Source organism: Dipodomys merriami, unplaced genomic scaffold (assembly GCF_024711535.1).
Source record: "Dipodomys merriami isolate MVZ:Mamm:240054 unplaced genomic scaffold, mDipMer1.0.p SCAF_16, whole genome shotgun sequence".
NCBI lineage: Eukaryota > Metazoa > Chordata > Mammalia > Rodentia > Heteromyidae > Dipodomys > Dipodomys merriami.
Genome location: NW_027202937.1, coordinates 4013039 through 4024758, shown reverse-complemented (window position 1 = coordinate 4024758; position 11720 = coordinate 4013039). Strand labels below are relative to the sequence as shown.

General features: G+C 47.1%; 1 protein-coding gene across 1 annotated transcript; it reads left to right on the top strand.

The window, feature by feature from the left end:
- Window positions 1–3318: 3318 nt before the first annotated feature.
- Window positions 3319–9685, top strand: Rpl7l1 (ribosomal protein L7 like 1). Its single transcript, XM_070023723.1, has 7 exons — window positions 3319–3633; window positions 4322–4430; window positions 4703–4863; window positions 5640–5777; window positions 7854–7963; window positions 8146–8360; window positions 9139–9685. Exons 1-6 carry the CDS (start codon window positions 3593–3595, stop codon window positions 8352–8354), a joined length of 768 nt encoding a protein of 255 aa, XP_069879824.1. The 5' UTR covers window positions 3319–3592; the 3' UTR covers window positions 8355–8360; window positions 9139–9685.
- Window positions 9686–11720: the final 2035 nt, after the last annotated feature.

Genomic DNA, 11720 nt, shown 5'->3' with positions numbered 1-11720 from the left:
CTCACAGTCTATAGAAATTATGGCGCTGACATTTTTCTAGACTGCTAGTTGCTAGAGAGCTGTAATCTGTATTTCTGTGCCCTGGCACTACATAGTTTCCTGAGTTATATCTGAAAAAGAAAAAAAAAACCTATGATACTTTCTTCAAGAAAGAAGATAAAGGAATTTCATAGTTACGTTAAATATGTGGTGAGATCTAGTTCCATATACCTTTGTAGTATAAAGTGGATAGATCTGCAGGCAAAGGTATGACTCTGTAGTTCACTTGTGAGGCCCTGGGTTAAATCTCAGATACTGGCTGGGAATGTGGCTTAGTGTAGATGCTTGCCTAGCATTCATGAAGCCCTCAGTACAGTATACATAAACAGAAAAAACTAGAAGTGGCGCTATGGCTCAAGTGGTAGGGTGCTAGCTCAGGGACAGTGCCCAGGCCGTGAGTTCAACCCCCAGTACTGGCAAAAAAGGAAGGAAAGAAGAAATGGGAGGGAGGGGCATGGCATGTTGGCTCATGTCTGTATTCTTAGCTACTTAGGAGGATTGAGATCTGAGGATCACAGTTCAAAAGCAGTCCAGACAGGAAAGTCGATGAGGCTCTTATCTCCAGTTAACCACCAGAAAATTGAAAGTGGAGCTGCGACTCAAAATGGTAGAGTGCTAGCCTTGGGCAAAAAGAGCTCAGGGAAAAAAACTCTGACCCAGAGTTCAAGCCCCACAACCAACAACAAAAATAATAAAAACTTAAAAGGCTCATGGCCCCTTCCCGTCCTGGGAAGGTAAGAACAGCTGAAAAGATCTTGCACAGTCCTCTAACAAATATTAGGAAGGCAAATATTTAGATCTGATGTCTCTCACCACCTCCAAAATTCTATGTACATAAGGGAGAGATACCAGTTCACAAGAGAAATGGGAAGAACAGATTATGAGGAAGGCTAAAATCAGGAACTTTTATAAGGCTGTAAATAGACATGGCATATTCTCATTCAGTAACCTCCTATTGGAATAAAATTCAAATCTTGTTTTCCCCAGGGTATGCATAGTCATTGTTCAGTAAACACCAATTCAAGCTAGGTGCCAGTGCCTCATGCCAGTAATCCTAGCTACTCAGGAGGCTGAAATCTAAGGATCATAGTTCAAAGCCAGCTTGGGCAGAAAAGTTCAATTAATCACCAAAAAGCTGGAAATAGAGCTGTAGTTCAAGGGGTAGAGTGCTAGCTAGCACTGAGCACAAAAGTCCAGGGACAGAGCCCAGCCCTTGAGTTCCAGCCCCAAGGCTAGCAAGAGAACACACACACACACACACACACACACACACACACACACACACACACACACACACACACACACACACACACACACACACACACACACACACACACACACAATTCAATTAGTGAACTTTTTTTGGCTGAAAGGACTTGTCTTTTTACTTTCTTCTTCTTTTTTTTTTTTTTTTTTTGTTGGTCTTGAAGCTTGAACGCAGGGCCTGGGCACTTTCCCTGAGATTTTTCCCTCTCTACCACTGAAGAGCCACAGCTCCACTTCCAGTTTTCTGGTGATTAATTGGAGATAAGTCTCAAGAACTTTGCTGCCCAGGCTGGCTTCGAACACCAATTCTCAGATCTCAGCCTCCTGAGTAGCTAAGGATTACAGATGTTGAGCCACACAAAGGCCAAAGGCCAGCCTTTCCCATCTTTTCTTTTTTTTTAAATGGGTCTGGTCGTGGGGCCTGAACTCTGGGCCTGGGCGCTGTCCCTCAGCTCTTCAGCTCAAGGCTAGTTCTCTACCACTTGAGCCACAGCGCCACTTCCGGCTTTTTTCTTTTTGCTTTTGTGGTGCTGAGGAATCAAATCCAGGGCCTCATGCATGCAAGGCAAGCGCTCTACCACTGAGCCACCTTCCCAACCCATCCCATCTTTTTTCTCTGGGTTAGTCTGACTGGGTAGTTTTGCATTAAGAATAAGTATTCTTGGGGCTGGGAAGGTGGCTCAGTGGTAGAGCGCTTGCCTTGCATGCATGAGGCCTTGGGTTCGATTCCTAAGCACCACATAAGCAAAAAGAAAAAAGCCGGAAGTGGCTCTGTGGCTCAAGTGGTAGAGTGCTAGCCTTGAGCTGAAGAGCTGAGGGACAGCGCCCAGGCCCAGAGTTCAGGCCCCACGACCAGAACACCCCCCCCCCAAAAAAAAAAAAAACCACGAATAAATGTTCTCCTAGCACCACCTGCTGGTAGTAGTGGAAAATCATATCCTCAATCCTGACTTCCGAAGTCCCAAAAGAACAACAGGAAATATTATTACAACACTGAAAATCCTTTTTCCCTTTAATACTGTAGCTACTGAAAATCTTTATTTTTTTTAATTTGTAGACACAAGAAGGTACAAATCATCCATTTGCTTTTGTCCCCTGTTGACTATGTGATGGTGTCTCACATTCAGGTGAACCTTGTTTTACCTCTTTACCAAGATGCTGAGAGAATGAGCCTGAAGCCAAGTGCCTGTGGCTCACGCTGTAATCCTAGCTGCTCAAGAGGCTGAGAACTGGGGATCACGGTTCGAAGCCGGCCAGGGCAGGCTCTCCAATTAACCAACAGTCAGGAGCAGAACTGTGGTTTAAGTGGTAGAGTGCTAGCCTGGAGAAAAAACGGACGGGACCGCGCGCTTAGGCCCAGGGTTGAAGCCCTAGTACATACACACACCTGAAATCACACACGTCTGTGACTCTGACCGTGTTGTCTTTGGACACCTATTCATCAGGTGTCCCTACTCATCAGCAGCTCCGTCCATAGCCTTATCGTTCTGGATGGACTGGGTACTTGTCACTGAGTCGATGTCCAGAGTGGCCGCCTCACCCTCGGATGCCGACGCCCCAGTGGCACAGGGTAACAGGTGCAGAAGGAACGCAGGCGGCATGAGCCAAGTCCCCAGTGTCGAGGACGCATTTCTGGTCACGACTAAGCATCCCAGGGTGGACAGATTCCTGCGGGGGGCCTGCCTACTCTCTCCCGTCTCACTCGGCCCTCCGGGCGCTCAGCAGGAAGGTCCATTTTTAAGCCCGCACCAAGGGTGAGGAAACTGAGGAACGGAGCCGCGGTCCTCCCTGGCTCGAGGGCCCTCCGACGGGCCCAGCGGACGGAAGCTAGCTACTTTCTCCCCCGCTCTCATCACCCACAGCCTCCACCCATCCGTGAGCGCCACAGCCAGGCCCACGCCTCCCGCGCGGCGGACACTCAACACCAGCGCCGCCATTCTCCCTTTGCGGAACGCAGGCCGGAAGTGACGCGTCGGAGACACGCCGGAAGCCGCGGTGCACGGTGGGAAGCGTGCTGCGGCTCGCCACCCTGGCGGCCAAGTTTTCTGTAATTATAGCTCTGAAAAGGACTTGGTTTTTTTTTAAAAAACCTAAGCTCTAACGAGCTCGGGAGGGGTGAGGAAGCCTTTTGCACCTTTTTTTTAGGAATCCGGGTTAGCAAGGTCTCTTTGCTGCCTACTAAGTGGGCGGCGGCCACTCGGGTCCTCCAACGCGAGCTAGAGCAGACGTCTCTATGGTCGAGGAACCATAGAGCAGGTCCTGTTTTCATTGCTTGTTGGTCGTGCGCATGCTCAGCAGCCGCCGCACGTCAAAGATGGCGGAAGAAGGGTGAGTGTTTTCTGATTTCTTGTTTGGGGCGTTGAGTATCCGATGCCATCTATGCCGTGTGTCCCTTGATGGTAGGAAAGAAGGATACATGTCGATTGTAGGAAGAGCAGAGGCTCCGATTACACGGGATGGGGACTGAGGGAACGGCTTAGAGGCCTGGGTTATGTCGAGTTGGAGGACTGACTCCCAAGCAGCGAGTAAGCAAGTTGAGGTACGGAGTGCAGAATGGCTGAACAGTGGGAGTTGGGCTCCCCTAATCTGACTTCATAGTACGGTGTGTTTCCGGTCTCCCCAACTCGCTCGGTTATGGTGTCTGAAACGCCAAGGCAGCAAAAACCCTGTTCACCTTCACGAACCCAGGGACTAAGACGTTCGTAAATTTAATTTTTCCAGTCCTGGGGCTTGAACTCAGGGCCTGGGCACTGTCCCTGAGCCTCTCTGTGCGCAAGGCTAGCATTGTACCACTTGAGTCACAGCGCCACTTCTGGCTTTTTCTGTTTATGTGGTACTGAGGAATCGAACCCAGGGCTTCATGCGTGGTAGGCAAGCACTCTACCACTAGGCCACCTCCCAGCCAATCCTGAAGAGTTTGAAGACAGCAGTGTTACCCAAAGTCCAAGATGCTGGATTAGTTTGGAATTACACTGAACGGTAAATGCTGTTTACTGACCTTAGTTTTCTTTATCAGGGAAAGAAAAAGGATCCCTTTGGTTCCAGAAAATCTCCTGAAAAAGAGGAAAGCTTATCAAGCACTCAAAGCCACACAAGCCAAGCAAGCACTTTTAGCAAAAAAGGAGGTAATGCCTGGGAGCCAGGAATTTGAATTGGATGAATGTTTATATGTCTCAGCCTCCTGAGTAGCTAGGATTACAGGCATGAGCTGCCAGCTCAGTCTTTTTGTTGTTCATTTTTTAAATTTGCTTTAATTTTCCCTTTTATAAGACAAAGGTAAACTATGCTTATTTGTTCCCCTTTGCAGTGAGTTATTGGTACTGTCATTAGCCACTCAGGAATTGTAGAAGTAAACTGTGAACATAAAGTGATAATGGTGGTCTCTTCTTTACCACAGAGGAAAGGAAAAGCATTTAGATTTAAGCGACTGGAATCATTTCTCCATGAATCCTGGCGACAGCAGCGTGACATGGTGCGTGTCAGACGTCTGGATGTGAAACCTCGTGCTTTGGAAGTTCCTGATAAACATACCTTGGCCTTTGTTATACGCATCGAAAGGTAGAATACTCTTGTCTTTGCAGATTCTTGAGGCCTGGCAACTATTGCTTCAGCTTTCTAGGGAAGTGAGGAGACAGGCCTAAACCTGCTTTCTCAGCAATTTGCACTAGGAAATCAGGGTTGAGCACAGCAGACAAGGGCCATAGGGTAAAGGGCGGGATGGGGTGGGCAGCGTTTGAGGATACCCTCTCTAAAGCAGGAACTTGAATTGAGTCTTGAAAGACACAGATTGAATTCACCAGTGTTGGCAAAAACTTTAAAGCATGGATACAAAGTCCTGAAATTGGGACTTGTATTATCTTTCTAGGAACTAAAGGCTGATGGAGTTGGAAAGAAATTTCTACATGTAGTGTTATTTTTCTTACCTGTCCCTACCGTTACATATAAGTGTCCCTCTTAATGTGAAGCCTATGATTTTAAATATTGATGAGCTGTGTGTTCTTCAGTCTCTTTCTTTGACTCTTTTGTTAGTTTCTAATTGGGTTTCCTGCTTCTGGTGTCACAGACCCAGATCTTTCCTGTAGGCTGTCTTAGTGATGGTCAGGAAGCAGTCTAAATGTTCTTTGGCTTAAAGTCTTCAAGACCCTTTACCACCCCTGCAGCTTGCCTAGGTGTGTCACTGTATCTCCTCCTCATCCTACCTGTTCAAGGATCAGTGCCCCAGCCTTGCACATCATTACAGAAAAACTATCTGCTTACTCTTTCCCCTAAACTGAAGATAGATGTGTCCTTCTCTGTGTGCTTGGGAGACTGACTGCTGTTGCTGTTCATTTCAGAATTGTCGGGGTGAGTTTACTGGTGAAGAGGACCATTGCAATACTTCGTCTGAAGAAATTGTTTAGTGGTGTCTTTGTCAAAGTCACTCCCGATAACATAAAAATGTTGCGTATAGTGGAACCTTATGTGACCTGGGGGTGAGTACATTTTTAATGTGAATTAGCTTGTATTGTGTGAGGGTGCACAGGGGATTGGCCTCCATAGCTCATGTGTCTTTGTTGGCTACTATGCTGAATCCAGTTCCAGGAATTAACCGTAGGGATGTGGGGTGGGCAGAGGGGAGAAAGAACAGTGTTGGTGATAGTCAGAACAGGGTCAGAGCATCAGTTGTAGGTGAAGTACAATGGCTGAGAGGTTGATACTTGGGGGTCAGAAGTTGAGTTGGTGGATATGCTTGTATAAAAATATTAGTCAAACATGAAAACCCAGCAAAAGGGTCAGGCTCCGTGGTACATGCCTGTCATACCAATTGCTTGACAGGCTGAGATATTGACAATTGGTATTCCAACCAGCCAGGGCAAAAAAGGCCACAAGTCGTCCTCTCAAAGGAAGAAGCTGGGCCTGGTAGTTTGTACCTATCATCCCAGCTCTGACACGTTGTAATAAACGTGGTTGGAGGCATGGCTTAGGGGTAGAACAACTTGCCTGGCAAGCATGAGATCCTGAGTTGAAATCCTTGTACTGTTTTGTTGTTTTCACATTGCAGTGACTGGTGTAATCCTAGCTAGTATGGAGGCAGAAACCATAAGGATTGCCGTTTGAGGCCAATCCAGGCCCACAAAAAACCTCTGTTGGTGTGACCCCATTTTAATCCATAAACTAGTCTTGATATGGTACACACCTGTGATACCAGCAGAGCCACATAACTAACTAGGAAGTACCCGATTCTAAACAACAGGACCAACTTTTGGTGCTAGCCCTTGAACTCTGGACCTGGGCACTATCCCTAAGCTCCTTTTGCTCAGGGCTAGGGCTTGTACTCTACCACTTGAGCTACAGTACCACTTCTGGCTTTTTCTGTGATAAGAGTCTCACAGACTTTCTTGCCCAGGGTGGCTTCTAGCCGTGATCTTCAGATCTCAGCCTCCTGAGTAGCTAGGATTTCATGCATGAGCCACCAGCGCCTAACTTTTTTTTTTTTGTCAGTTGTGGGGCTTGAACTCTGGGTCTGGGCACTGTCCCTGTGCTCTTCAGCTCAAGGCGAGCACTCTACGGTTTGAGCTACTGCGCCACTTCCGGTTTTCTAGTGGTTTATTGGAGATAAGAGTCTCACAGATGTTCCTGCCCGGGTGTTACTGCCCGGGCTGGCTTTGAACCGTGATCCTCAGATCTCAGCCTCCTGAGTAGCTAGGGTTACAGGCGTGAGCCACCAGCGCCCAGCTTTCTTAACTCTTTTTGTTTTTGTTTTTGTTGTTGTTGTTGGTTATGGGGCTTGAACTTTGGGCCTGGGTGCTGTCCTTGAGCTCTTCAGCTCAAGACAACGCTCTACCACTTGAGCCACAGCACCTTGGAGAGTCTCGTGGACTATCCTTGCCTGGGCTGGCTTTGAACTGAGATTCTTAGATCCATAGATCTCAGCCTCCTGAGTAGCTAGGATCACAGACATGAGCCACCCAGCGCATGCCTAGCTCTTAAGTAGATTGTAGGTCAGGTTTTTGTCTTTGTGGGGAGTGTTTTTGTTGTTTTGTTTTGGCATCAAGGTTTGAAGTCCAGACCTCAGGGTTGCTTAGCTCATGCTTACTGTACTTGAGCCATCAATAACCTGCTGCCTAGTGTAAGTTGTCATTCAGTTTTTTGTCCTGCCCATTTACAGCTTCCCAAGCATACAACTGGGATGTGATTGCAGTTTATTTCCTAGTTGGGGATACAGGTGTGGGGAGGGGCGCTCCTTTCCCCCTCTTCACATCAGCCTGCGAGAATGAGTGCCATAATGCAATGTGGTGGGGTTTATTTTTTGTTTTTGTTCATCATGGGGCTTGAACTCTGGGCCTGGGCGCTTGTCCCTCAGCTCTTCAGCTCAAGGCAAGCACTCTACCACTTGAGCCACAGTGCCACTTTTTTTTTCTGGTGGTTTATTGATGATAAGAGTCTCAGGGAGTTTCCTGCCCAGGCTGGCTTTGAATGCAATCCTCATATCTCAGCTTTCTTAGTAGCTAGAATTACAGGCATGAGCCACCAGCACCCTGCTCAGTGTGCTTTCTTTCCCCTCATAGATTTCCAAATCTGAAGTCTGTGCGAGAACTCATCCTGAAACGTGGACAGGCAAAGGTTCAGAATAAGATCATCCCTCTGACAGACAATACCATGATTGAGGAGCACCTGGGTAAGTCCTGCAGCTGCAGGGTGGGCAGAAAGCAAGGGTCTGAGGCTGCCATGATGTGGAATCCAGGGTGTGTTCTTGGGATTCCGAGAACATGCCAAACTTAACTCTAGCATATGAGTACACACAGTTTCAGTACACCCTGGACAAGTAGTGAATCTGTAATCTGTGCTCTTATCTCTTAGGGAAATTTGATGTCATTTGCCTGGAAGACCTCATTCATGAAATCGCCTTCCCAGGGAAGTATTTCCAGCAGATCTCCAGGTTTTTGTGCCCTTTCCAACTCTCTGTTGCCCGTCATGCTACCAAAAACAGAGTGGGCTTCCTCAAGGAGATGGGCTCACCTGGCTATCGGGGTGAAAGCATCAATCAGCTCATCCGCCAGCTGAACTAGACTCGGGTGAGCTGGGGCTGGAAACGCTTATGGCCTGACTTTCCACGGGCCATCCTTGTTACTTCAAAGTGTTTTTGCAGGTTTGGGTTACAGTCAGTGGTTAATGACTTGATAAGGATATCAGGGTTGTGGTTCAATCGCCTAGTTAAAAAAATTGGGGAAGAAAGAGGAGGTCAGTATTTACAAGTCAAATAAATAGAAACCTTGTAAGGGACAGCTTAATTCAGATTTGGAGCTGTGAATATCTTGAGTTAGAGGCTAGAAAATTTAGCTAGAAATGGAGTTTCTGAAAGAATTGGAGTCATTTTTGTTGAGCAGTTTTTATTTTTGTGCCAGTTTGGGGGCTTCAGCTCCAGGCCTGGGCACTGTCCCTGGGCTCTTTCATTTAAGGCTAACTTTACCACTTGAGCCACAGCTCCATTTCCAGGTTTGTGTGACCTCAGATCTCAGCCTCCTGAGTAGCTAGGATTGATTACAGGTGTGTGCCTCAGCACTTGGCTAAGAATTTTGATTTTATGAAATGTTTTTGTGGTTTTTTTCTGGTCCTTGAACTCTGGGCCTGGGTATTGCCCCTGAGCTTCTTGAAGCTCAAGGTTAGTGCTCTACCACTTGAGCCACAGCACCACTTCCAGCATTTTCTGAATAGGTCATTGGAGATGAGTCTCACGGACTTTCCTGTACAGGCTGGCTTCAAACAGCCTGTCTTAACCTCCTCAGAAGCTAGGATTGCAGGTGTGAGCCACTGGCACCTCACTAAAATTGCTTTTTCTTGCTATTATGCTAGATGCCAACTTGTGGTGGAATTGAACTGTTACATCTTCAGAGATTGTTTCCTACCTACAGAAGTTGGAAAGTAAGGGGAAAGATGGCAGCCCAGTCCCGAGGAGGAGTTCCATCCTTTTCCACATTGGCGGCTATCTCCAATCAACACATAGCCCAGAGGAAGGAGTCGTCCTGACTTTGTTGTATCTTCTGTATGGGGTTTAATGTTGTGAATGAAGAACCTAAGCATATGTACAAGATTTGTACCATTCGACCAAGCTCTGGGTATACTTGAGTCTGGGAGTTCTAAGGCCTTGGGTTTTTTTTGCTGGTCGTGGGGCCTGAACTCTGGGCCTGGGCACTGTCCCTCAGCTCTTCAGCTCAAGGTTAGCGCCCTACCACTTGAGCCACAGCACCACTTCTGGCTTTTTCTGCTTATGTGGTGCTGAGGAATCGAACCCAGGGCCTCGTGCATGGGAAGCAAGCACTCTACCACTGAGCCACCTTCCCAGCCCCATAAGGCCTTGTTTTGAAAAGACTTAAAAACAAGTGCTATTTCTTAATGCTCATCATTGATTCTTGATTGTTTTTTGGTTTGTCACTTGTGGGGCTTGAACTGTGGGCCGGGGAGCTGTCCTTGACCTCTTCACTCAAGGCAAGCACTCTACCACTTGAGCTACAACACCACTTTCAGTTTTCTGTGGTTTATTGAAGAGTCTCATGGCTTTTCCTGCCCAGGCTGGCTTTGAACCATGATCCTCAGATCTCAGCCTTCTGAGTAGCTAGGATTACAGGCTGAGCCACCGGCGCCCTGCTGATTCTTGGTTGTTAAGCCCTGTTGATGGCAAGGATTCCTGAGACTCCAGTGTTGAGGTTTGGCAGTCTCCATAAAGGCAGCAGTCATTGAGAGCTCCACCTACAGTCCCTAGATTTATCTTCTACCCAAAGTATTCCAAAGCCCAAAGTGAGCACATCATACTTGGTGTGAAGAGGGCAGTTGGCCATCAGTGGCATCTGTTCCAGCATTTTGGGGTAAGACATGATAAATTAGGCAAAAGCAACCAAATAACATTGCCTCATGACCCTGTACACTGATCTAATTATATTTGCCCCCCATCTAACAGTGCCCACCTCTAATGGGTGGACCTCAGCTCCAGTACCATCTAAGCACTTGATAAACATGTGCCAAACCCAAATTAAAGTGAAAAATACTTAACTGCTATTTTCCTGGATCATTTTAGATCCACTTTGCTGAAATTTTGGTTCATGGTATCCTCAAAAACATAGATGTGAAACTGGGTTAGAGGTATAACGCCTTTAAAATGTTCGAGTAATGAGGTAATTCGTTAGGCTGCTTTGATTTGAATTAACTTGCCAGGAACACGTGTTATTGATACTATGCAGCATTGGGTAATCAGATTACTTAGCAATGATGTGTTGGAAAGTCGTAAGTGTATGGTAGGCCTGGGGTTTATATCAGGTCCGTCTTAGGTGCTAGGGTTGGGGCTGTGCTCGGTGGTAGTGGGCTTACCTAATATGTGAAGCCCTGGATTCAATTCCCAAGACCCCTACTTTCCATTCTTGCTCTGTAAAGTGGAACTGATTTTCTAGTCTGCTTTACATGGTGTTTAAAACAAGATGTTTTAAATGTATTTTATATAAATAAAATATTAAAAATGCGTGCTTCTCTGCACTCCCTAGAGGGGTGCTAAACTAGTTACACAGTACACCGTGTGGACTGAACACACGAGGTGTGATCTACATTTGTGGATAAAACAGGTGTAGGAAGCAAGAACTGACTTGAGAATGTAGCTATGGGAGCATTTTTCTGAAAGCTCTACTACCTTACAGGTTGGAAAAACTTCCTAGTTTCATTACTTGTTGACATTTTGGTGGTGCTGTGGTTTGAACTTTTTGCTTGCTAGTCAGGGACTCTACCTTAGTCTGTGTGTGCCCATACCAGCGCTTAAACACAGGAATAGTCAGTGTTGGTGCTCTTGCACTTCAGCCATGCCTCCAGTTAATTGGAGATGGGAGTCTCGGCTTTCTGAGTAGGTAGAATTAGAGGCATTAGCCACAGGCACCTGGGTGTTTGGGTTTTTTTGGTGGGTCATGGGGCTTGAACTCGGCCTGGGGGCTGTCCCTGAAGTTCAAGGGGAGTGCTCTACCACTTGAGCCACAGCACCACTTCCCGATTTTTCTGGAGGTTAACTGAAGAGTCTCAGGGGCTTTCCTTGCCCGGGCTGGCTTTGAACCACGATCCTCAGATCGCAGCCTCCTGAGTAGCTAGGATTACAGGCGTGAACCGCTGGCACCCGGCCAGGGTTTTTGTTTCCTGGTCGTAGACTTCATTCAGGCCTGGGTGCTGTCCCTGAGCCCTTTTGCCTCAGATCTCAGCCTCCTGAGTAGCTAGGATGACAGGACTGCCATTTGTATCCCAAGCTTAGTTTAACTGTCAGAAAAAGGTAAGGAAGGGGAGAAGTACTGCTGTTCTTACCCTGGGGCTCAGACCCTGCTACTGTGGTACAGAAATGAAAACACACATCGCAGATCATAAAGCAGAATACGGCTTTTGGAACAGGAGTGCGGAGCGGTCGGGATGAG